General features: G+C 43.2%; 1 protein-coding gene across 1 annotated transcript; it reads right to left on the bottom strand.

Moving 5' to 3' along the window:
- Positions 1-753: 753 nt before the first annotated feature.
- LOC309524142 (diacylglycerol O-acyltransferase 2-like) lies at positions 754-22,735 on the bottom strand. The gene is made up of 8 exons (XM_082208557.1): positions 22,617-22,735; positions 13,268-13,396; positions 11,787-11,894; positions 9,838-9,908; positions 8,886-9,090; positions 7,000-7,174; positions 4,876-5,078; positions 754-3,498 (listed from the first exon to the last, which is right to left on the bottom strand). The coding sequence occupies exons 1-8, from the start codon at positions 22,654-22,656 to the stop codon at positions 3,344-3,346; spliced, it is 1,086 nt and encodes a 361-aa protein (XP_082064683.1). The 5' UTR covers positions 22,657-22,735; the 3' UTR covers positions 754-3,343.
- Positions 22,736-24,232: the final 1,497 nt, after the last annotated feature.

Below are 24,232 nucleotides of genomic sequence, written 5' to 3'. Positions count from 1 at the left end.
AGGCATATCACTATTAAGAGCTGCAAGTAGTGCTTGTGGGTTTATATCCAATAGATGGTATTTATCTCATGAAACAGTGTATGTTAAAAAGTCAGTTGATCCAAAGTCAATAGGCTTGCTTCCATCCAAATTTTCCAATTGCCATCTTTCCCCCCCAATTTTTAAAGTTGGGTTTTCCCAAAGAGTCAAATTAGCATGAGAACATGAGTCAAAACTATTTTTTATCTCAGACATCATATTCCATAACTTTCTAACTGACATAATTGTTTCCAGAGATTCCCGAGTTCTAAAATATTTTATTCCTAATACTGTCCTTCCAAGCAAAGGTGCTATAAATGTACAATATATTCTAAAATTGTCCAGATTGGAAATTTAACACCAATTGGTGGGTTTCCAGTATTTAATACTTGCCATTAAGGAAGCATTGTAGCACAGCTCCATATTTGGAATACCAAATCTTCCTTCATTAATTTGTAGCTGCATTTTCTGTAAAGATATTCTCAGAGGTGAAGAACCCCATAGACATTTTCTAAAGAAAGGATTTGTTTTCTGAAAATATTTTCCAGATATATGAAGTGGAATTCCTCTCAAAATATAGATTAATCTGGGGATAATATTCATTTTCAGATCATTCGCCTTTCCATCTATCAACATCTGAAGAACTGAGGTGTTAGGGGAGGAGTACCTCTAATATTTGATTTAAAATGTGGTTATATGAAAAGAAATACGATCAGAATAAATTGATAAACAAGCTGGCAAAATGCTAATTTCTTTTATTGACAGTATGCCCAGGCTTTTTATCAGAATGGGTCAGTATGAGAAAACAAATGAGAGGAGAAAGAAAAAAGAAAGTGAAAACACAGAGTCATTCAAAATGAAACCTTTCCAGGACATCTTCAGAGATTTACATTTCTTCCTTAAATCATCATGTCTGATCATCTGCAAATTTGATTAAGATAAAGGCCTCTGCATTCGAGGGACTGACAAATTTGTGAATTTGATCTTCATGGTTAATGCAGAATGTAGCTGGAAAGCACACGAAATATTGGAGTTGTTCTGACCTTGCAAGAGTTGGTGCTTTTGTGGAAAGTCTGTGCTTTTCAGACATTTCTTGACTAAAATCAGGATAAATTGCTATCTAATTTTGATTCCATTTCACAAGAGATTTTACTGATTGGCAAAATGTATGTAGAATCTTGTCTCTCGCAGTGGCATGCAGAAATTGCACAATCATAATATTGGAAAGAGTTGCAGTCCTCTGGCTTGTTACAGGAATTAAGTAACGTGTTCTATCTCAATTGGGAAGTACACTCCCAGAGAGAGAAGCTTTTTGAAAAAATCCACCATATAGTCCAGGTCCTCTGAGTGTCCCTATTTTCCATGGACATCCTGATTTGATCCCGGATTGTCCCGCTTTTCCTCAGGGTGACCCTATTTTCATTGGAGAAATGTTGGAGGGTATGTGGGATGTCCCTATTTTCATTGGAAAAATGTTGGAGGATATGGAGTTATCCAACCCCCAAACTGTCTGAAGGCAATCCTGTATAGGGAAGTTATTTTTAATGTTTAATGTTTTATTATGTTTTTATATATGTTGAAAGCCGCCCAGAGTGGCTGGGGCAACTGAGTAAGATGGGTAGGGTATAAATAGTAAAATTATTATGGAATGGGACGTCCCTGTTTTCATCAGAAAAATGTTGCGGGGTATGTATGCTCTGCACCATATATTTTGCTTGAGTTGGAGGATTTTCAAAGCCAATTATAAGCTGATTTTTCCAGTGTAACTGTGACTCCAAACAGGTAATTCGTTTATCCAGAATATTATGGCTAGCTTGAGTAACGGTCTCATGGATATTCAAACGATCTTCATAGTGAACCATCTATCTTGCATCTGCTTCGGATCATTCTTAAGCTCTGCCAAGACTTTTCGGATTGGCTTCAGAACTTGTATTTGAGACAGGATCACTTTCACTAAATCAGTATTCAAGTCCTCTTCCGCCATTTTCCTCGACTCAACCAATAGTGAAACAGTTGAACTTGAAGAAGCTACCCCTCATTAGCTCTAGCTCTTCATGGCTATACCTTGTCAGAAGGAAATAATATATGATAGGAGGGTTTTTTTACTGATAACCAGAGTCTTTGTCCAAGCAGCCTGATAATTCGGTAGTTTGAAATTCTCCGGAGAGAAATGAGAGACATGTTTCACAGCACTACCTCCAAACTGGAAGACTGCCCCCCCCATTCAATGTTAGATTGGCTCCATTCATGGAGGTTCCACTTAGGAATCATAAGAAACTAAGCTCAGACCTGCAACAGCTGTCTAGTCCTGTGTCCTGTTTTCACAGTGGCCACCATGGGATACCTATGAGGAGGATACGAGTGCAAGAGCACTCTCCCCTCCTGTGGTTTCCAGCAACTGGTATTCAAAAGCTTCACCGCCTCCGATGATATAGGCAGAGTACAGCCTTTCCTCCTTCGTGAATTTGTCGAACCTTCTTTTGAAGATGTCTAGGTTAGAGTAATAAGTATATCTACACGCTGCATAAAGAAATCCATTGATCCATGTGGCTCAGTATTATCTACTCAGGCTGGCAGTAGTTTTTTTTCCTTGTCGTCGACTGGTCAATCCTTTTTTTAACAAAACATACATTTATTTATAATAAAACGGAACAAAGTATAATGGCAGATGCCAAATACATAGGGGATAGCCAGAGCTAAGCACATAGGAACAGATTTCCAAAATCAGATGTAATAAATTAATATCACAAGGTGACAACTAACACATGTGGGTTTATCTTATTACTCCAGAACATTATAAAAATACTCCATTTTTAGACACTATCTTGTTGCCTTCCTTCTCTAGTTCTCATCAATTGTGTAAGTTTAATCATGCATACTATGTCCCATATTTTAGTTATCCATTATCCACCTGTCAGGGATTATTTAGTTGTGATTCCTGCATTGCAGAGGGTTAGACTAGATGACCCAACAGGGTACTTTCCAACTCTACAATGTTATGGTTATATGATTCTCTCATGGATGGTGTTCAATTCCCCACCCCACCCCCATTTTTGTCAAATAATGATTTCTGGCAGCAGTTAAGAGGTGTTGCCTTAATTTCCTGCCCTCTGTTAGCACAGTTTCTTTACTGTGGCCAAATAGGAAAATCAGGGAGTCCATGGGCAAAACAGTCAATCTTTTTTAAGGCTATGTTGCTGGGGGACTTGGAACTTCTGCATGGCAAGCATGGGCCTGGTATAAGAGGTGAGGGAGCCCTTGCTGAGGGGCAGGAACCTGTCTGCACCTTTGTCTCCTCCCTCCACCCCCTTGTTGCCAATCTCAGTCATAGGATCCGAAGCTCGGCCGTCTCTGACAACCCGTACGTGGCTTTGTGGTCGTCAAAGAGCTTGCGGAGAGAATCGATGTACATGGCATGGTAGCGATCCACCATCTCACAGGTTGGGTTCTCCATCCTGGGCACCATCAGGGGCTTTCCAACTAAGGAGGGAAGAAGAAAGGAGAGGCTGAACATGTGCAGAAGGACAAAAAAGGAGGAGGACCTCATAGAATAGTAGAAGTGTAGGGCTGGGGAGATCCACCCAAGGTAATCTAGTTCAACTCACGGGCAAGACCAAGGTGAGATGATATGGACCCCTCAGGGTACATATGTTACTCTTTCTTTAATTATGCTATTTTAAATGTGCATTTTATATTTGACTTCCTTTAGTAATGTTTTCTTTTGAATTTTTTCTCTTAACTGTGCTGAGTTAAATGTGCATTCCAGAGCTGACATCTTTGTAATGTTTAAGATTATATTTTCATTTCCTATTAATTACATTGGTTTGAATGTATAATTTAATATATGACTTCCTTAAGTAATGTTTTATTCTGCATTGTTTTATTTTATGTTTTAATGTGTTGTGAACCGCTTTTAGAATTTTTTTCTTTATAAATATAAAATCGTATAGAAATAAAATGGTTAATAATAATACTACATAGGAAACCACCTTAGACCAAATCAGGCCCTTGGTCCATTAAGCTCAGTATTGCCTACACTGACTGACAGAAGCTCTGCATGGTTTCAGGCAAGGGGACTGTTTCCCAGTCTTATCCAGACATGCTGGCAGAGATTGAACCCGGGACCTTCTGCATGCAGAGCAGATGCTCTACCACTGAGTTACAGCCTTTCCCCAATGATATACAAACTATGAACCCCATGATGCAATGAGATATTTCAGATTACAAAACCCATGATGCAGTGAGAGACTACAGACTACAGTGAGCCATAATGCAGTGAGCTACAGCTATTCCGTATGTGGGTATGGGAGGGTCAGGCAGCGGTGGAGCATATGCCCATGCTGTGCGGGGCAGTCAGGTGGGGCACGCCCCCTGAGCGGAGCGTGGCGGGCCCCCTCCATGAGCCACAGTTCAGGGTTAGGAGAGGGGTGGGGAAGCGACTGCCAACTCTCCCCCTGCTCTCTGCCACTGGGTCAGGCCTTACCGGCGATGAATGTGCCGGGCGCACCTCGCCACGGCTAAGGTGGGATGCTCTCCACTGCCAGGTCAGAAGTGACCCAGCGGCAGAGCTGCTGCTGTTGGGCGCGAGGTGTGCCATGGCCAAGGAAGGTGAGGAGGTTTTGCAGCTCTGCCATCCACTTGTCTGCTTTCCTCCCCCAGATCAAGCCTGACTGGGGGGGGGGGGAGGCAGAACTGCACCAGGCACAATTGCTGCAGCCAAGGCGGTGTTCCTTCTGGTGTGGAGCCAGGCTATTATGAGGGCTCCTGTTTGCGCCCCCTCTCAAAATTGCCCCTGGGGCCAGGGCGCCCATGGTCCCATCCCCCCACACTATGCCTCTGGGGTCAGGAAATACTCACTGACAGTGGTGACTGGTCTGGGGAAAGGAAGGAGTCCCCAGGAACGGACAGAGGAGAATCCCCTTCCATAAAAAAAGCAGGGGGAGAAGCCCAGGATCTTTCTGAATCTGTCCTGGATTCTCCGCATCCAGCTCCCCTCCTTGAAGAGAACCTGCTGGAAAAGGTCATTCTCTCCAAAGGAGAAAGCAGGAACCAGATGGGCCCTGGAGGAAAGAAAGCATGGAGGGATGTTAAGACAGAAACCACCTGAAAACAATCACATACACAGCCCAACAAGACAACGACAAAAATCCACCAACAGCATACAAATCAATATGGCTAACCTGATCCAAAACACCCACCCACTCACACATGAAAACGAAGATCACCACAGCCAACCACAAATGAACAACCACATCCTAGGCCCACCCCAACCTCTCTCACCACCAAAGGAACACAAGTGAACAGCACAGAACCTGCACAAGCGATGCTGACACAAAACCCCACATATATTAAGTATAATAGAAACATCGCCACCTGACCCAACCTTCACCCCCTTTCCCCTTCTTTTTCTAAATGTCTCAACAAATGAAACTGATCTGTAAAAATGTTACTTGGAGGGGGGGGGGAAGAGAGAGAGAGACATTGCACATACTTTTGTAAACTAAGAAAATCTTTTTTAAAAATACATTTAAAAAAAAAACAAAAATAAATCATGAGAAAACACGAGATTGTGATTCTTAAACAGCAAGGGGGTAAACTAGTTGACTCTTAAGCTCCCTTCCAACTCTACAGTTCTATGATTCTATGATCAAGAGCCCCCTGCCCCAGGAATAAAGAGCTCCCCTCAGAAATTTAAAACACAAGAAGATGAAAAGAGTGTGGCTGCTAGATCAGGCCAAATGGGGCCCATCTAAGTCCAGCATCCTGTTTTCACAGTGACCAAATGCCACTTTGAGAACAGAATGGCCACAGTAGCCAAATGCCATAAGGAATCAAAATAGACTGCCTCTGGGCCTGAAGGTTCCGGAAGAGCTCTGCTGGATCAGGCCAGTGGTCCATCTAAGTCCAGCATCCTCTTCTCACAGTGACCAACCAGATACCTGTTATTTGCAGCAAGGGTCTGGAAACCAAGCCTTGTGAGGAATGATGGAGGGAGTTGGGGATGTTTAGCCTGGAGATGATAAAGAGGTGCCATGATAGCCATCTTCAAATATCGAAGATGGAGCAAGCTTGTTTTCGGCGGCTCTAGAGGGGAGGACCTGAACCAATGGGTTCAAATGACAAGAAAGAAGATTCCGACTCAACATTGGGAAGAACCTTCTGGTGGTGAGAGTTGTTCAACAGTGGGACGGACTCCCTTGGAAGGTGGTGGACTCTCCTTCCTTAGAACCTTTTATACAGAGGTTGGATTGCTGTCTGCAGTGCCAGATTTATGTATAAGCTAAACAAGCTTTAGCTTAGGGCCCCACTCTCGAGGGCCCCCAAAAAACTTAAAAGGAAAAAAAAACCTGGATGCACATTTTCAAAATATAAGTTTAAAAACAAATAAAACCTACATACAGTGTGATACATACAGCAATAGTGTTTGTGTTGTGTATGGACTTATTAGGTTCATAAATTACCATATAGAATATATTCAACAACAAAAAACAACAGGGACAATTTGTTGTTGACAAAGGACAGCTGGACATATAAAGAGCCCCATTACTTTCAGTAGCTTAGGACCTCATCAAACCTAAATTAGGCCCTGGCTGTCTGCCAGGAATTCTTGCAACTGTAACTCTTGCATTTCAAGGAGTTGGGCTAAATGTCCCTTAGGAGACCCTCCTATGATTCTGTGCAGGAGCTACCCACAACTACAACAACCATGATAGCTTCCTTGACCCTCCAGAATCAAAATACACGTGCTGCTGAATATTGCTGCCAGAGTTTCATAGAAACAGAATTGTAGAGTTGGAAGGAACGTAACGGGTTGCCTAGTCCAAACCAGGGGCCACTGCTTGGCCAGTGTGGTACCTTTCTTCTGATTCATCTGAAGGGCTCTTCAAATGCCATTGGCATTTTAAGTCTCTGGCCCTCCTGGGGACTCTCTGCCACCTGTCAGCTAGGAAAGGAATTAAATGTTCAACTGGTGGTACGCACCCATGTCGGAGCGCCATCCGAACAAACCCCTTGCGCTCACTCAGGATCAGTGTTGTCACTCCTGGCCGACAGGAGAGGGCCTCTGCTGCACCACCAACTACAATCGCTACAGCATTCCCAGTCCCATTCCGGGATATGAGGTATTCTATTGCCTTACGGGTCACAGGGAAGAGACCTAAAGGGCCAGAGAATCAGAAGAGAGTTAGAAGTTGTTGTAATCCCCACCAACTTGCAGGGCTGTTGCATGTCCAAATCATTTCTTCAGCTTTTTAGACCTAAAGGGCTGACGATATAATAAAGAGACATCTGCACAGGGAATCAAATCATAGAATTGCAGGGTTGGAAGGGACCATCAAGAGTCATGTAGTCTGATCCCATGCAATGCAAGAATCACAACTAAAGCATCCATGACAGATGTTCCTCCAACATCTGATAAAAACCTCCAAGGAAGGAGAGTCCATCACTTTTCAGGGGAGTCCGTTCCACTGTTGAACAGCTCTTACTGTCAGAAAATTATTCCTGATACAGTGGTGCGCCGCAAGACGAATGCCTCGCAAGACGGAAAACTCGCTAGACGAAAGAGTTTTCCGTTTTGGAGGTGCTTCGCAAAACAAATTTCCTAAGGGCTTGCTTCGCAAGACGACAATGTCTTGCGAGTTCCTGCTGGTTTTTTTTCCTCCCCCCCCCCTTTTTCTAAGCCGCTAAGCCGCTTATCAGCGGATCCGATCAGCAGATAAGCCGCTAAAAGCCACTAATACCGCTAATAGCGCTAATCCCCTAATCCGTCAATGGGCTTGCTTCGCAAGATGAAAAAACCGCTAGACGAAGAGAATCACAGAACGGATTCTTTTCGTCTTGCGAGGCACCACTGTATCTCCTTTCATGTAACCTGAATCCATAGGTTCATCCCACACTCTGAAGCAGCAGAAAACAAGCTTGCTACGTCTTCAATTGGGCAACCCTTTAGATATTTGAAGATGACTCTCATGTCACCTCTAGGTCTCCTCTTCTCCAAGCTAAGCATCCCCAACTCCCTCACCTGTTCCTGACAAGGCTTGGTTTCCAGACCTTTTATCATCTTGGTTACCTCTCTCTGCATGCATTCCAGCTTGTCAATATCATTCTGCCCTGAACTGGACACAGTATTCCAGTTGTGGTCTGCCCAAGGCAGAATACAGTGGTATTATTCCTTCCCTTGACCTTGACACTAGATTTCTGTTGATGCAGCCTAGAATAGCATTAGCTTTTTTGCTACTGCATCACACTATTGACTCATTTTCAGCTTGTGGTCTACAAAGATCCCTAGATCCTTTTCTCATGTACTATTGGCTAGCCAGGTGTCCCCCATATTTTATTTATGCAGCTGGTTCTTCCTGCCTAAGTGTAGACCAGAGCTTTCCAAACTGTGTGTCATGACACATTAGTTTGTCAGCTACAGTGTGTAGGCGTGTCACGCGAAGGCTTCCTATACTCCTCCCGGGGCTGGAAAGGGGTTAGTTTAACATCCGATTTGCTAGTAAAACTGAATACGGTAACTGTGTTGCGAAATGATGCATGTCTAAAAAGTGTGTCACCAACACAAAAATTTTGGAAAGTTCTGGTTTAGATCCTTACTTTCGTCCCTATTGAAATTAAATTTGTTAGTTTGGGCACAGTCCTCAGATCTGTTAAGGTCATCCTGAATCCTGATCCTGTCTTCTGCAGTATTTGCTACCCCTACCAGTTTGGTGACATCTGCAAATTGGATGAATATCCCCTCAATTCCTTAATCCAAGTCATTTTTACAAATATGTTGAACAACAGGGCCCAGAACAGAACCCTGCAGCACCCGACTTGTCACCTTTTTCCAGGATCTCAATGGAGACAGCACAGAAGAAGACACTCACCCCCACTCATTAGATATTCCCTGAAGACAGGCAATCGGAAGTTGCCAGCCAGTGTGGCCAGGAAGGGTTTGATCCCAGGAAACTTTTCATGGAAGCCGGTGGCTCGAGTGACAAGGTTGCCGAAAGCTCCAACACAGAGGATCCCATGCGGGTGGATCCCAATGATGTAGTTGTGGTTGGGGAGCAGGTCATGAGTCTTCACCAGCTGAATGATATTAAATAATAATATTGACAAACTCAACCAAGTGTTCTTAGTACACCAAAAGCTTAACATGTGTCAACAGTGTGATGCAGCAGCAAAAATGGCTAATGCAGTTCTAGGCTACTTCAGCAGAAGTCTAGTGTCCAGATCAAGGGAAGTCATGCAACCACTTTATTCTGCCTTGGTCAGACCACACTTGGAGTCCTGTGTCCAGTTCTGAGCATCTCAGTTTAAGGAGAATATGAAGAAGGTGGGAGGTGTGCAGAAGAGGACAACCAAGATGGCCTGGAAACCAAGCCTTATGAGGAATGGTTGAGGGAATTGGGTATATTTAGCCTAGAGAAAATGAGAATTAGAGGGAACATGAGAGCTATCTTTAAATATCTAAAGGACTGTTGTATGGAAGACTAAGGCAGCTTGTGTGCTGCTGCTCTGGAGGGAAGGATCCTGATGGATTCAAAGGGCAATAAACAATAATTCAGACTAAATAATTTTCTGAGGGTAACAGCCATTTGCAATGGAACAGACTCGCTCAGAAGGTGATAGGCTCTTCTTCACTGGAAGTTTTTAAGCAGAGGTTGGAAGGCCACCTGTCAGGGATTCTTGACCTGTGATGCCTGTGTTGCAGGCAGTTTGACTATATGAGTCATGGGGCCCTTCCAAGTCTATGGTTCTATGATTCTATGGCTTGCAGCCTCGCCACAGCTGGGAGGACCCAGAAGCGCCCTTGTACCGCACACTGGTGCTTACCTGAATTGGAAAATAATCTCGGAAGTAATTCCAGATGGACCAGTTCCGGACCCAAATAGAACTTCTCCCACCTGCAGAAATGGGAAGACAGATTTATTCTAGCCTCTGAGTGCCCTTGCAGCCAAGAGTTATAGAACATGAGAATGACTCTAGGAAAAGAAGGAAAAATTAAGGGGGGGCAGGAACCAGTGTAGATTGGAAACACAAGTCTGCTGTCCAGCAATTGCTGCCACTGACCCCTCCATCTGGGTCTGCTGCAGGTGTCTCAAATTTGGTCTGGAAGGGACTTCCTAAAAAGCAAATGGTTTATGGCCTTTATTTAATTCATTAAAATTTGCACCGTTTGATTGTTAAAACAAAACAAGCCATCCTCAAAGCGGTTTACAGAGAGAACCCAATAATTAAACCATTGGTTAAAACAGCTGAAAGCAAGTATTTAAAACATTCTAACAATAAAAAAAATCAGAAATAAGCTAAAACCAGATTAAAACATACATTAATGTTCTACATGTCTGGGTAGGCTTACCTAAACAAAAATGTTTTAGCAGGTACTGAAAAAGGTACAGGGAAGGCACCTGCCTGATGTCAATAGGCAGGGAGTTCCAAAGTGCGGGTGCTGCCACACTAATAGACTGGTTTTTTTAAAATGTGGGACTGGGATTATGGGGCACCTGTAATGGTGTCAGTTCTGTGCATCAAAGCAGTCAAGAGGGCAAAATGATCTCTCAGGTAAACTGGTCCTGAGTTTCTAAACCTTTCTAAACCAGGTCATACTTCATACCTCCCACCACCAATTTGTAAATATATAATCACTGTTGTGTCAATGAAGGTAAAGTCCACCACAGCTATGTGCCTGCCTTTCCAAGTAGCCCAGTGATGCATTGCAGGGGGCTGGACTAGATGACCCTCTGGAGACCCTTTGCAACTCTCCATGATTCTGTGAAAACAGATCTTCATTTTGGGGGCATCTGGTTGGCCACTGTGGGAAAAGAATGCTGGAATGCAAGGGTCATTACCATGATGCAGCAAGCTCTTCTTGTGTTCTTATGAGTGTCATCCAAAGGAAACCAAACACAGATAGTCCTGCCTGCCCCTGGACCTGTTCACAGGGTCACAGAATCACACAGAGATGGAAGAGATCTGAAAGGGTCACCTAGTCCAAACACCTGTGATGCAGGAACACTACAAAAGTTTGCTTTGCCCCTTCTCTTGCAGAAATGTCACGTTCTGCAGCCTGCCACACAAGAGAGAGCTGCTCTTGTGGGATTCCTCTCTTTGTTGTCAGGTGTGATACTTAGACCTCTGAGGAGTGACGTTGGATGGACTTTGGGTTTGTGACAAAGCTAGGCAAACATTATGGGCTAGGCTGGGAGTACTGTCAAGGAACGCACAGAGTGTTTGCAGTCATGTGGCTGAAACAAACCTCCTGCTAACCTGGTTTCCCTTTTTCCTATCAGTGGGAATAGTCATTCCAACATCTCAGATACAAAGGTGATTCTCGAGTCGTTCATCACAGAATTGTAGAATTCCATTTTTCATCCACAGTGTACAGAAAACATTAGCTGAGGCAATTCTCCACCATGGAAGCATTAGGAATAACTTTCTAAGGGTAAGAATCATTCAACAGTGGAATGGGCTCCCATGGACTCTCCTTCCTTGGAGTCCTTTAAGCAGCTGGTCGGGCGGCCATCTGTCAGGGATTCTTCAGCTGTGATTCCTACATTGCAGGCAGCTGGTCACTACATAATCCTAGAGGTCCCTTCCAACTCTACATAATTCTATGATTTCAAGGACCTGTGAAAGCAGGATCCAAAGGGTACTACTGTGGCAACCAGCCTCAGTTAATGTTCAAGGAGAACAAAATGCCCAAAGACAAATGCACACACAAAAATAAGAGCTGTACCTTCAAACAAAATCCCTCTAAACAACCAGGATGCTTCTTCACTCACCATTCTCAGGAGTATTCCAATCATAGATAAGCCAAGCCAGGTAGAGAGCAGAAATGGGCCAGAAACTGGTGAAAGCCAGATAGATAAGGAGAATCAGGGAAACCATCCCTAAGGGAGAGGAAGAAAAAAAATAGCTTATTTAGCTTAGTTAAAGCCATTTTATTAATTTATTTATTGCATTTGTATCCCATGTGTTATGTGAGACCTTTAGCTAAAAGAAGGCTGCAAGCAGCAGCTGAGACACAGAGACATATTTGATTTCTGCTAGAATCCAGGGCTGTGAGTAAGGAAGAGGCAAGACTTTCTGAGGTGTTAATGCTTGTGGTCAGGTTGTATATATGTGTAAATAAACCATATAGCCAAATGACACCACAGTCTCTGCTGTCCCTCATTCCAAGGAAACTGAACCCTAGGTAAGTGCTTGGAACACCTGGAATTTTGCTTTGCTCAGAGAGGCTTGTAACAATACATACATGCATACATTTACACATTTAAATATTCATTCATTCATTTTTTCCATTCAATCATTCATTCATTTCCATTCAATCAATCATTCATTCATTCATTACTTCGAACTCTGAATGGCTCAGGGCTCCTTTGAGAGCCAAACTGGTATAATGGTTAGAGAGCTGGGCTAAGACCCAGAGAGCCGGGTTCTAGTCCCCTGCTCAGCCACAAAGCTCTCTGAATGTGACCTTGGGTAAGTCACCATCTCTCGGCACAGCCTAATTTATAGGGTTGCTGTGAGGATAATATGAGCTGATCTTTGGCTCTGTGGTCTCAGGGCAACTGTTTGGCCAGAGAGATGGCTTGACCAAAGAACATGTGTCAAATCAGCCATCCCTTTGGAGGTCTTTTCCCATTGTGTTATCCTGGCAAATGTGTATTTTAAACCTCTGTTCTGAATTATGATGGAACTCACAGGTAGAGAAAACTTTTGTTTTATATATCTTTCCAGGAAGGATTGGAAAGGAAAGTGCCCAGCAATCGCTATGTCACCAATGCAAAGCAAACCGGTTTCTTCACTGTCTCCTCAGTATTCCCCACTCCTGCTTAACTCCTTTAAAGCTCTCAGGTCTTGATTAGCAGAATTGCACAGTTGGAAGGGACCATGAGGGTTGTTTAGTGAAGTCCAACTAAATCTCAACTAAAGCATCCATGACAGGGCCACCTGTGAGGTGGGTTAGGCCAAAAAGCAGTGGCTGGCCCCCAAACTTCCCCAATTGACTTCATGGCTGAGGGGGGATTCGAAGTCTGATCTCCCAGGTCCAAGTCTTATTTAATCCCCACAACTGCCCTGTGAGGTACGTTAAGGTGACGGCAGTGACTGGTCCCCACGATCACACCCGGTGCATTTTGTAGCCAAGTAAGGATTCAAACCTTGGTCTCCCAGGTCCTAGACCGAAACTCTAACCACCACATGACACTGTCCCTTTTCTCAAGTTGGCCATCAGTCAGAAAAATAGTCACATTCTACTCACCCAGCATCAAGAAGCTGAAAATCCACTGGAGGACTGACAGGAGCTGGAGGCCAGCCAAGAAATCTCGTTTTGAAGGCCATGGCACAGCCAGCAGCACGCGGAGAGCGGCCTGGATGCTGGCATGGATCCCTGGAAAGGAAAAGGACACCCAGACCAGGTTGCACTGACCTGTTTGCTCAGCTTTTCTCCACCCTCCCACCATTGGGAGACGCCCTCAGTGACTGAACCAATCCCCAGAAACATCTGGTGGATTCCACCCTTGAGAAAAGCAGGTTGCGCCATCCAGTGACATACAGACAACAGGGGCATGCAGGACAAAGGGCAGGAAAGGTCATGGGCAGAATCACCCCTCTTTACCTAGGAAGGCAGCCAGCCAGCCAGCCAGCCAGCCAGCCAGTAACACGTATGCTGCTTAAGCATGGCATTTCAGCAAACAGAGACACCTGGCATTTCTGTGTGCATCAGCAGCCAGCCAGCCAGCCAGCGACACGTATGCTGCTTAAGCATGGCATTTCAGCAAACAGAGACACGTGGCGTTTCTGTGTGCATCAGCATTCAATGCGAAAAGGATCTCAGGGGTCTTAGTAGACCACAAGCTTAAGGTGAGTCAACGGTGTGATGCAGCAGCAAAAATAGCTCATGCAAATCTCGGCTGCAACGATGGAGTTCTTGTGCCCAGCTCAAGAGAAGGAATAGTCGTACAATGATTGCCCATCTACAGAACTAAGCATACACTCTAATAGGGTCTGCCCCGAAGAATCATATAACTGTAGAGTTGGAAGGGGTCCCCAAGGGTTATCTAGTCCAATGCCTGCAATGCAGGAATCACAACTAAGGAATCTCTGATAAAAGAGCATTCAGGCTCTGGTTTTAAAAAATCTAATGGAGTCCACCACCTTCCATAGTCATCTGTTCCACTGTCAAATGGCTCTTACCATCAGAAAATCATACCCAATGGAATCTCCTTTCTTGTTGTTCAGGTCTCCTTCATTGGTTTGGGTCCTACCTTCTGAAGCACCAGAAAACAAGCTTGCTCCATCTTTCTCAGTGTATCACTTAAGGTATTTGAAGATGGCTATCATCAGTGCTATTTTACTAGAAAAAGAGGTGCCGGAATTCGCCATGAACACCTCCCTTGTACTCTTAGAAGGGCAACATTTGATACCCACCTGAGAGTGGCTGGAACTGAGTTCCATCTGAAAAAAAGCCCTGGCTTTCATATATCCTCTCAGTCTCCTCTTTTCTAGGCTAAATAACCTAAACTCCCTCAACCATTCATCCTAATGCTTGGTTTCTAGACCATTTATTTTCTTGGTTGCCCTCCTCTGCATACTTTCTAGCTTGTCAATATTCTTCTTAAATTGTGGTGCCCAGAGCTGGACACATGACTGCCAGTGAGGGCTGCCCATTGCAGAATAGAGTTCCTTTAATTTAGACACACATCTTATGTTGATGCCACCTAGATTTACATGGGGGATTTGCTATGTCACACTGTTGCTTCATGTTAAGCCTGAAGTCTACCGAGACCCTCAAATTCTTTTCAAGCCAGGTGTTCCCACATCCCATAATTATACATCTGCTTATTCGTGCCTAAGTGTTGACTCTTTCCCTAGATTCTTGTATTGCTACATCCCAGCAGTGTGAAAACAATGATGAAGAAAAGGGTTGGCGACCCAAGAATAAGTTCATCCTGGCCCGCCACCTGCCCTTGGGATGGTGGGTGGGAGGGTGGTGTCCAACTCTGGCAGCCAGAACTAGTGGCATGATATGAACTGATATTTGTTCAGACAGTTGGCAGGAGGATAAAGGTGGGAGTAAGGAAGGTCAGGGCAGATGACAGAGATGCAAACAGGATTTGCTTTGCATAAAGGATCATAGAATTACAGAATTGTAGAGTTGGAAGGTCATCTAGTTTAACCCCCTGTAATGCAGAAATTGCTTTAAAAAATTAGAGTTGTAGAGCTGAAAGGGCTATAGGTACTTGAATTTCCTAGTAAAAGCCAGGTGCCATCTATGAATTGAATGAATCATACAATTGTAGAATTGTAGATTAAGCAGGGAACTGTTGTTAAGCATGCATGGCATCAGGGACCCAGTTCTGATATTGTGCTTTATCCTACAGTTTTAAGCCTAAGGGGAAGTGCAAGGGGGTAAAGTTGAAAGACTCTGAGGATCGTGGGTTTAAGATATTATATGTATCATCCCATGGAAGGATTATGATATTGAAGCTCTAATGCTTCCTAAAAATGAACAACATTGATCGTGTATTATGATATACTAACCTTACCATAAGATTGCATTTCTGGTTCTAAGGCTAAGTAGAGTTTTCATCTATCTCAATCAATACAACAATTAGGGGAGCCAATTAAAACAAGTAGAGTATTTATCTTTGTCCCTTGGTTATTTGAGGGAGGGGGTACCATTCTTTGCAGAATCCCAGTGAATAATCTGACCAGTAAAACAAAGGTGCAGATCTTTTCTGTAAAAAGGTTGGAATGAATTGGGTGAACTGTAAATGCTTCAGATGTGAGTCTTCGCACCAATATATTTTGCAAATGCCTTAAAAAAACAAACCAGTTCCACAGAATTGCACATATCCAGCTTGATTTATATAAGAAAATGGCAACTGCAGAGAGGGGCTGAGGCACGCCATTCCCAGAGTGATTTAACAGACAATTCCTCATTCCAGGGAATTTTAGCTTTGGGATGAGGATAAAGGCCTCCTATAGCAACACTCAGAACTCTGGACAAACTCCAGCTCCCAGGATCCTCCGGTGAGAGGGTGTCTCGGGGGAAGCCATAACTGTTTAGGCTGGTTATCTGCGAGGTGAGAAAAGTGGAAAGTGGAAACTTCTAGACTGCAAAGCATGAGAAAAGGTATACCAACAACAAAAGAAAGGAAATGACACCTCCTGCCTCCAAAAATGAATGTTCCTATGCATATCCAATTAACTATACCTCCATCAGAAAATGGTACCAGGTGCTATTTTGACACACACACACACACACACACACACACACACACACACACACAAATGGAAGGAGAATGGCACTGACTAAGCTTCTGTCCTAAGCAGAGGAAAACTAAATGATGCCATAGTTTTTGAGCAGTTATACTGGTGAAAGTGGCACAATTCAATATCTTCTCCCTGTTGATGACCTAAGGGCTCAGATCAACCAAGGCACAGAAAACAATACCTCAGATCCGTACAAAATGCCAGGAGTAAAAAAGGACACCCTCAAACACTCACAACAGTGATGAACTCCCCTTTGAGATATTCACATGGATAAATAAAAGGAATTTCAGTTGGCCGGAAAGAACATAAAGTTAAAGCCTTTGCAGATGACTTGGTACTAACTATAGAAGAACCATTAAATAATGCCAAAGAAGTTATTAAAGAAATAGAACAATTTGGACAAGTAGCAGGTTTTAAATTAAACAAAAGCAAAACTAAAATATTAGTTAAAAATGTGAAACAAGACTTGGTTGCTATGTTGCAGCAGGAAATTGGTATAGAAGTAGTTTAAAAAGTTAAGTATTTAGGAATTTGGTTAACCACAATGAACATAGATTTGTTTCAAAATAACTATACACTGGTGTGGAATGGAATTAAGAGAGACATGGAAATATGGGGAAGAATGAAATTATCATTTTGGGGAAGGATTTCAACTATAAAAATGAATGTGCTACCAAATATGTTATTTTTATTTCAATCAATTCCTATAATCAAGGGGGAAGCAATTTTTAAAGAATGGCAAAAATCAATTTCAAGATATGTCTGGCAGGGGAAGAAACTGAGAATACAATATAAGTTGTTAACAGATGTTAAAGAAAGAGGGGCTTCGCCCTGCCAGACTTGAAGTTGTACTATGAAGCGGTATGCCTCTTTTGGTTAAAGGAATGGATGCTGTTAAGAAATACAGATTTGTTGGATTTGGAAGGTTATGACAATAGATTTGGTTGGCACACATATCTATGGTATAATAAAACAAAAATCCATAAAGGATTGGTAATCACATATTTCGAAGATCTTTATATGAAGTATGGGACAGGTATAAAAACTTATTAGAACGTAAAACACCGTGGTGGTTATCTCCATTAGAAGCTATGAGTGTAAAAAAGATAAATATGAGTAAAAATTGGGTTACCTATGAGAAATTGTTGGGGGGGGAGAAAATAAATGGAATATGAAACCATATGAATATGTAAATTAAAGAATATGTAAATGATTGGTTGCACTATCACCAAGTCAATGAAATATATAAAGAGGATTTAAAGGAAAAAGGATTTGATGATAAAAAAATCAAAATTTGAAATAGAAATATTAAACAATGAATGTAAAGCAATGCCTAAAATGTATAAAATACTCTTGGAATGGCATTTGAAAGATGAGGAAGTGAAATCGGTAATGATACATTGGGCAAATGACTTTGGATATAATATACAGCTTGAATAATGGGAAAGGTTGTGGAATGAAAGGATAAAATCTACAGCCTGTAATGCTTTGAAAGAGAACATGATGAAAATGATATATAGCTGGTATATTACACCAGTGAAATTAGCTAAAATGTATAAGACGTGGGTGGTGCTGTGGGTTAAACCACAGAGCCTAGGACTTGCCGATCAGAAGGTTGGCGGTTCGAATCCCCGCAACGGGGTGAGCTTCCATCGCTTGGTCCCTGCTCCTGCCAACCTAGCAGTTCGAAAGCACATCAAAGTGCAAGTAGATAAATAGGTACCGCTCCAGCGGGAAGGTAAATGGCGTTTCCGTACGCTGCTCTGGTTCGCCAGAAGCAGCTTAGTCATGCTGGCCACATGACCTGGAAGCTGTACGCCGGCTCCCTCGGCCAATAAAGCGAGATGAGTGCCGCAACCCCAGAGTTGGCCACAACTGGACCTAACGGTCAGGGGTTCCTTTACCTTTACCTTATAAGACAAATAATAAATGTTGGAAATGTAAAGAAAAAGAAGGAACATTTTATCATATGTGGTGGGAATGTAAAAAAGTAAAGAACTTCTGGGAAATGATATATAATGAGATGAAAAAGATGTTGAAATATACATTTTTTTAAAAACCAGAAGCATTTTTACTTGGTATTATAGGTCAGGACATTAATAGGCAAGATGTTAAATTGTTTTTATATGCAACAACTGCAGCAAGAGTATTGTTAGCCCAGAAATGGAAACAAGAAGAAATTCCGATGAAAGAAGAATGGCAGACGAAATTAATGGACTACGCAGAATTGGACAAAATGACAGGAAGGATTCGAAACCTGCGGGACCAGAGATTTACAGAAGATTGGAAGAAGTATATGAATTATTTGAAGAGCAACTGTAATCAACAAATTACGCTAGTAGGACTACAAGAAGTTTTGTAAGGAGAAATATATGAAGTGTTACAAAGTAGAAAAAGATAGAGATACTGTATTGGTTATGAGTTCGATATGTAATAGGGAAGATAAGAAATGCGTACTGAGAGATTAGATTGGAAAATTTTCAGACAAAAATTTGAATAAGATGTAAAAGTATGTTTAATTACTGTTGAAAATGATATGTTAAAAAACTAATAAAAATTATATATATAAAAAAAGAGAGTGAGATTCACATGGATATTTTGATAGCCTCATATCACAGAATTATAGGGTTGGAAGTGCTCGAAATTGTCATCTGGTCCACACAGACATCACAGAGTCACTGACAGATGGCAAGCCAACCTCTGTTTTAAAAGTTCCAGTGGAAGAGAGTCCACCACTATCTGAGAGAGTCAGTTCTGCTGTTGAACAGCTCTTACTCTCCTGGGGTTTTGGAGACTGAAATTTGGTTTAAGGATGCCCCTCAATGGCTGATGCACTGGAGGCAGCCAGGGGGTTGATTCCTTGAAAAAAAGAGTGCTAATGAAAAGTCTGCAGGAGACAAGGAATTGGGAGCAGCGCCCAGGCTCTGGAATGCTCAGCAGACCACAAGCCTCCAGCTTTGGAAAGAAAATGACCTTCACAACCTCCCCAAAGAATGCTCCAGTCCAGAATTTCAAAGAGCATATGGGAAGCGGATCCAGGATGTCCAAACTCTCCCTGGCCTGCTCAATAAATATGCACTCCCTGCATTGCCCAGGACCGATGCAAACGCCATATGGCTGCAGAAACCATCATTTGAGCATCCCCACCTTGACTCTACTGAGCCAAGTACTCTGACTCAGAGCTGCAGGTGAACAAGGTTGGCCACAGGTTAGGGCTGGGTCCAGGATCTGATCCCATCTAAGTGGTCATGGAGCAGGAGCAAAGCATCAAAGCACTGGAGCTTCTGCTAGGCTTGAGCCAGGTTGAGGACAGAAAGGGGGTGCCCAGAATGAGCAAGGGAGGTTCCAAGAAACTTGAACCTAGGCAGCTGGCTCAAGTTACGAGGCAGAAGCCCAGTTCTGCCCCCAAGTAGCAGAAGTTCTTGAGCCCAGGCAAGGGGGTGTCCAGTCAGAAAGTGAGAGGTAGCGCCAAAGTATCTGGGAGCCCAGAGACTGGGAGGCCTCATGTGGCATCATCAATCTTGCCAAGAGAATCTGAACATCACTAACTGGTATGGTTCTGAGTCCCAGATATTGCCGGGTGTTTTTCAACCTGTTTAGACCTGCTCCCTCAGGAGTCCAATGCACTCCCTGAGTTTTCTTGCAATAAGATCTGGAAATTTTCAGATGGGGTCTCTCTTATCAGTAAGAGATTTTAATGCCTGTTTTCAAAAGGTGTTAAAAGCTCTGGTCATTTAAGCTTTTATTTCTGGTAACACTATGAAGTGGGTTACTGGAAGGTTGAATGGAGCGTGTTTGTTTTCTGCTGCTCCAGGGGATAGGACCCGAACTGATGGATTCCAGCTGCAAAGAAGAAGAGTCCAGCTCTGACAGTAAAAGCCATTTGACAGTGGAATGGACTCCCTCGAAAGCTTAACATGAGGCAACAGTGTGATCTAGCAGCGAAGAAAGCTAATGCCATACCAGCCTGCATTAATGGAAGACTAGGGTCCAGATCAAGGAAGTACTGCATTGGCATGAATATAAGCCTCACTTTTCCCCCAAATTCCAACCGTGAAAAGTTAAAGTGTGGCTTATATTCGCAACCTTACGGTATGCAGCCAGGAGCGCAGGGCAAACAGCGCCAGGAGCGTGGTGAAGCAGTGCCTTCCCCATGCGTAGTGCCTCATCCTCTCCAGAAGGAGCAAGGAAGGGAGTTGCTTATCTTTGTGGATTTTTTCTTTTTTCTCCTCCAATTTTTAAGGTCCTGCTTATATTTGGGTGTGGCTTATATTCGGGGCAATATGGTAATAGTCTTGCTCTATTCTGCCTTGGTCAGACCACACCTGGAATACTGTGTCCAATTCTGGACACCACAATTTAAGAAGGATATTGACAAGCTGAAACATGTGAATAGGTGGACAGCCAATATGATCAAGGGTCTGGAAACCAAGCCTTATGAAGAACAGTTAATGGAGTTGGCATGTTTAGCCTGCAAAAGAGGAGACAGAGAGGAGATATGATAGCCATCTTCAAATATCTAAAGGGCTGTCACATGGAGGATGGAGCAAACTTGTTTTCTCCTACTCTGAAAGGCAGGACCCAAACCAATGGATTCAAGTTACAAGAAAGGAAATTCCAACTAAACATCAAGAATAACTTTCTGACGGTAAGAGCTGTTGGACTCCCTTGGAAAGTGGTGGACTCTCCTTTATTGGAGATTTTTCAACAGAGATTGGATGGGCATCTGTCATGGATGCTTTAGCTGAGATTCCTGCATTGCAGGGGGTGGACTAGATAACTCTTGATGGTCCCTTCCAACTCAAAAAAAACCCCTCTTATTCCATCTCACAAGCATGGCCAAGTTGTGACTTGCTGAAGGTCCCATCCCCGCTTCCCCACATCCTACCTGCAGGAGAGGGAAGTTTGCAGAATTTTAGCCCATCTGGTCTCTCAGAGCCCATCCTGTCCTACTGTGACTGATAAGGAAAGTCTTTGGTCAAGGTTTTTCCCGCCTCTTGGCCACGAGACTCCCACATCGGCATTTTATTTCCTCATGGCTAAAATATGGTGAAACATTAACCACTGCCACAGATGTCACAGCCCAATATGGACTAAAATAATGAAGGAGGTTGCCAACCAATCCCCTCTTAGAGAAAAGTACTTAACTTAAAAACTCAGGAGCTAAACAGGGTGGGAGGGAGGGATCATAGAATCCTGGAATTGTAGAGTTCGAAGAGATCCCAAGGGTATTCTAGTCTAATCCCCTGCATTGCAGGAATCTCAAGTAAAGCATCCATACATAAAACCAACATCTGCTTTAAAACCTCCTAGGAAGGAGAGTCCACCACCTCCCAACGAAGTTCATTCCATGATCAAACAGCTCTTACCGTCAGAAAGTTCTTCTCGATGTTTAGTTGGAATCTCCTTTCTTGTCATTTGAATCCATCATTTCAGGTCTAATCCCCCCAGGGCAGCAGAAAACAAGCTTGCTCCGTCTTCTGTGGGGCAACCCTTTCAATATCTGAGGTTGACTCACATATCACTTCTTAGTCTCCTCTTCTCCAAGCTAAACATGCCCAACTCCTTCACTCATTCCTCACAAGGTTGGGTTTCCAGACTCTTTATCATTTTGGACACCCTCCTCTGCACATGTTCCACCTTGTCAATATTTTTCTTAAATGGTGGCACCCAGAACTGGACACAGTGCTCCAGGTGGGGTCTGACCAAGGCGGAATAAAGAAGTATTATGACTTCCCTTGATCTGGACACTAGACTTTTGTTGCTACAGCCTAGAATAGCACCAGCTTATTTTTGTTCAGTTTGTGGTCTACAAAATCATTTTTGTACTTTCATGTCTGGTGTCCCCCATCCTATGGATGTGCATCTGATTATTCCTGCCTAAGTGCAGACCCTTACACTAGTCCCTTTCATTCATCTGCAAGGTGCTGTGGCACTGAATGGACATATGCTCATCAAGAAGCCATCTGCTTGCAAGACAGAATAGATGGTTTCCTGAAATCAAGATAAATAACATCCACAGCATTTCTACAATATGTAAAGGTTGCCATCTGATTTCTTTTTTTAATGCAATTGTATTTTTGTTAAACTGGTTAGAAATACACTTCAATCTTCCCTGGGATCAATCCCAGATCACCAGATTCCATCCACAGACATTCCTAAAACCCTTGAGACGCATTTTGTGCCCCCAAATCAAAATGTGTTGCTCAGGAAACAGCCAGCTGTTGCACAATTACCATGAAAACACACATCACCCAATGATTTTTTAAAAGGGACCTTTTTGGTAGACATATTTGCTATAGCTTTAAATCTTATGCTGGCTTTTTCCTTACCACTCTGGTTTTGGAAATATGCAGCAATGAGAGTCTTCATGGCGATCTCAGACACCCGGACACCCTTTTGCAACCTTTCTCAGACTTCGGTCTGGCGGGGTTTGCAAAGCAATGAACTCTGGAGTTGAGCTTTTGACCAGTTCAGGCTCCAGGACAGCTAACTAGGAGGAGGGGTGAGGCAGTGAACAAATCCTGATCCTGCTTCCTCTTTGGAAAAAAATAAATAGGTGAGGTAGGACAGGGAAACACAGAGGTACAGAGAACACAGGATGTAGAACAGGTAAATCAAAGATGACTTTTTTTGTAAAGGACGCAGTGAAAGTGTTTTAATTCCTTAAGGGTTACATCAAGTATTTAGCAGAAGATTCGCATGTAAAATGTAGTCCCTGGGATCTCCGTGGAGGTTTAGAATAATAGAAATGTAGAGTTGGGATTGATCCCAAGGGTTATCTAGTCCAACCCCCTGCAATGCAGTAATCATAAATTTTTAAAAGGCAGCCAAGATCATCCCATTGTTGAATTCTTCTCCTCAAACCAAATTCATGTTTCGGCTGAAATGCAAGAGAGAGGAAAGGAAAGAACAAACACCCATCTCTCCTGACAAATCTTAGGGCAGAAAGCCATTCAACCCCCAATTAATTAATTGCTTGTGGCTTTTTAAGCAGAGGTTAGATGGGCATCTGTAAGATTGTTGAGCTATGATTCCTGGACTGCAGGGACCAGATGATCCTTGGGGTCTCTTCCACCTCTACTATTCTATGGTTCTGCATTAGTGGAGATAAATGACTAGGATTGATGGGCTTTAACAAGGATTAGACAAATGTGTGGAAAACAATCTATGCCTCTTAACTGGAATGAAAGCTTTCTGCTTAGAAGTATTAAACATATCTCTCTTCTTACAATATAACAGAGATTTGACAGATCATTCCCATCATATTGTTACACACCACCCCAATCTCCACAGCTGTGCAAGATTCCAGGGGTTACAGGCATTTATCCCAGGCTCATGTGTCCTGTGAAATGAGGCACAGCAAAGACAGTGGTGTCTTTATGATGTAAGCAACCCCCATTTTGCTTGGGGACTACTTTCTGGGTCATCATGTGTGTTGGCAGAGCGCACATAAGCCCACCCTGATCCGCTGTGCTCTCTTCTGGATCCAAAACTGGTCTATGCATGCATGTTCACGTACTGTGAAAGCACACAAAACAGGAGATTGCATGTTTATAGTTTACTTACATATGCAGTGGTACCTCTGGTTACGTACTTAATTCATTCCGGAGGTCCGTTCTTAACCTGAAACTGTTCTTAACCTGAAGCACCACTTTAGCTAAAGGGGCATCCTGCTGCCGCCGCGCCGCCAGAGCACGATTTCTGTTCTCATCCTGAAGCAAAGTTCTTAACCCGAGGTACTATTTTTGGGTTAGCTGGGTAACCTGAAGTGTATGTAACCTGAAGCGTATGTAACCAGAGGTACCACTGTATATGCAACCTGAGCATACTATGGAGGGGTTCAAAGCATTATTGTACACTCAAAACAGGTTCTCACTCTCTTGTCGGCTGCAATGTTGGGTCCAAAACTGCCAGCCCACAATTGCGCTCTGACCCCGCTTTCTCT

The sequence above is a fragment of the Podarcis vaucheri genome (genome assembly GCF_965113315.1).
Source record: "Podarcis vaucheri genome assembly, chromosome: Z".
NCBI classification, from domain to species: Eukaryota; Metazoa; Chordata; class Lepidosauria; order Squamata; family Lacertidae; genus Podarcis; species Podarcis vaucheri.
Note: the sequence above shows the minus strand (reverse complement) of the source record. Positions and strands in the feature narration are given on the sequence as shown.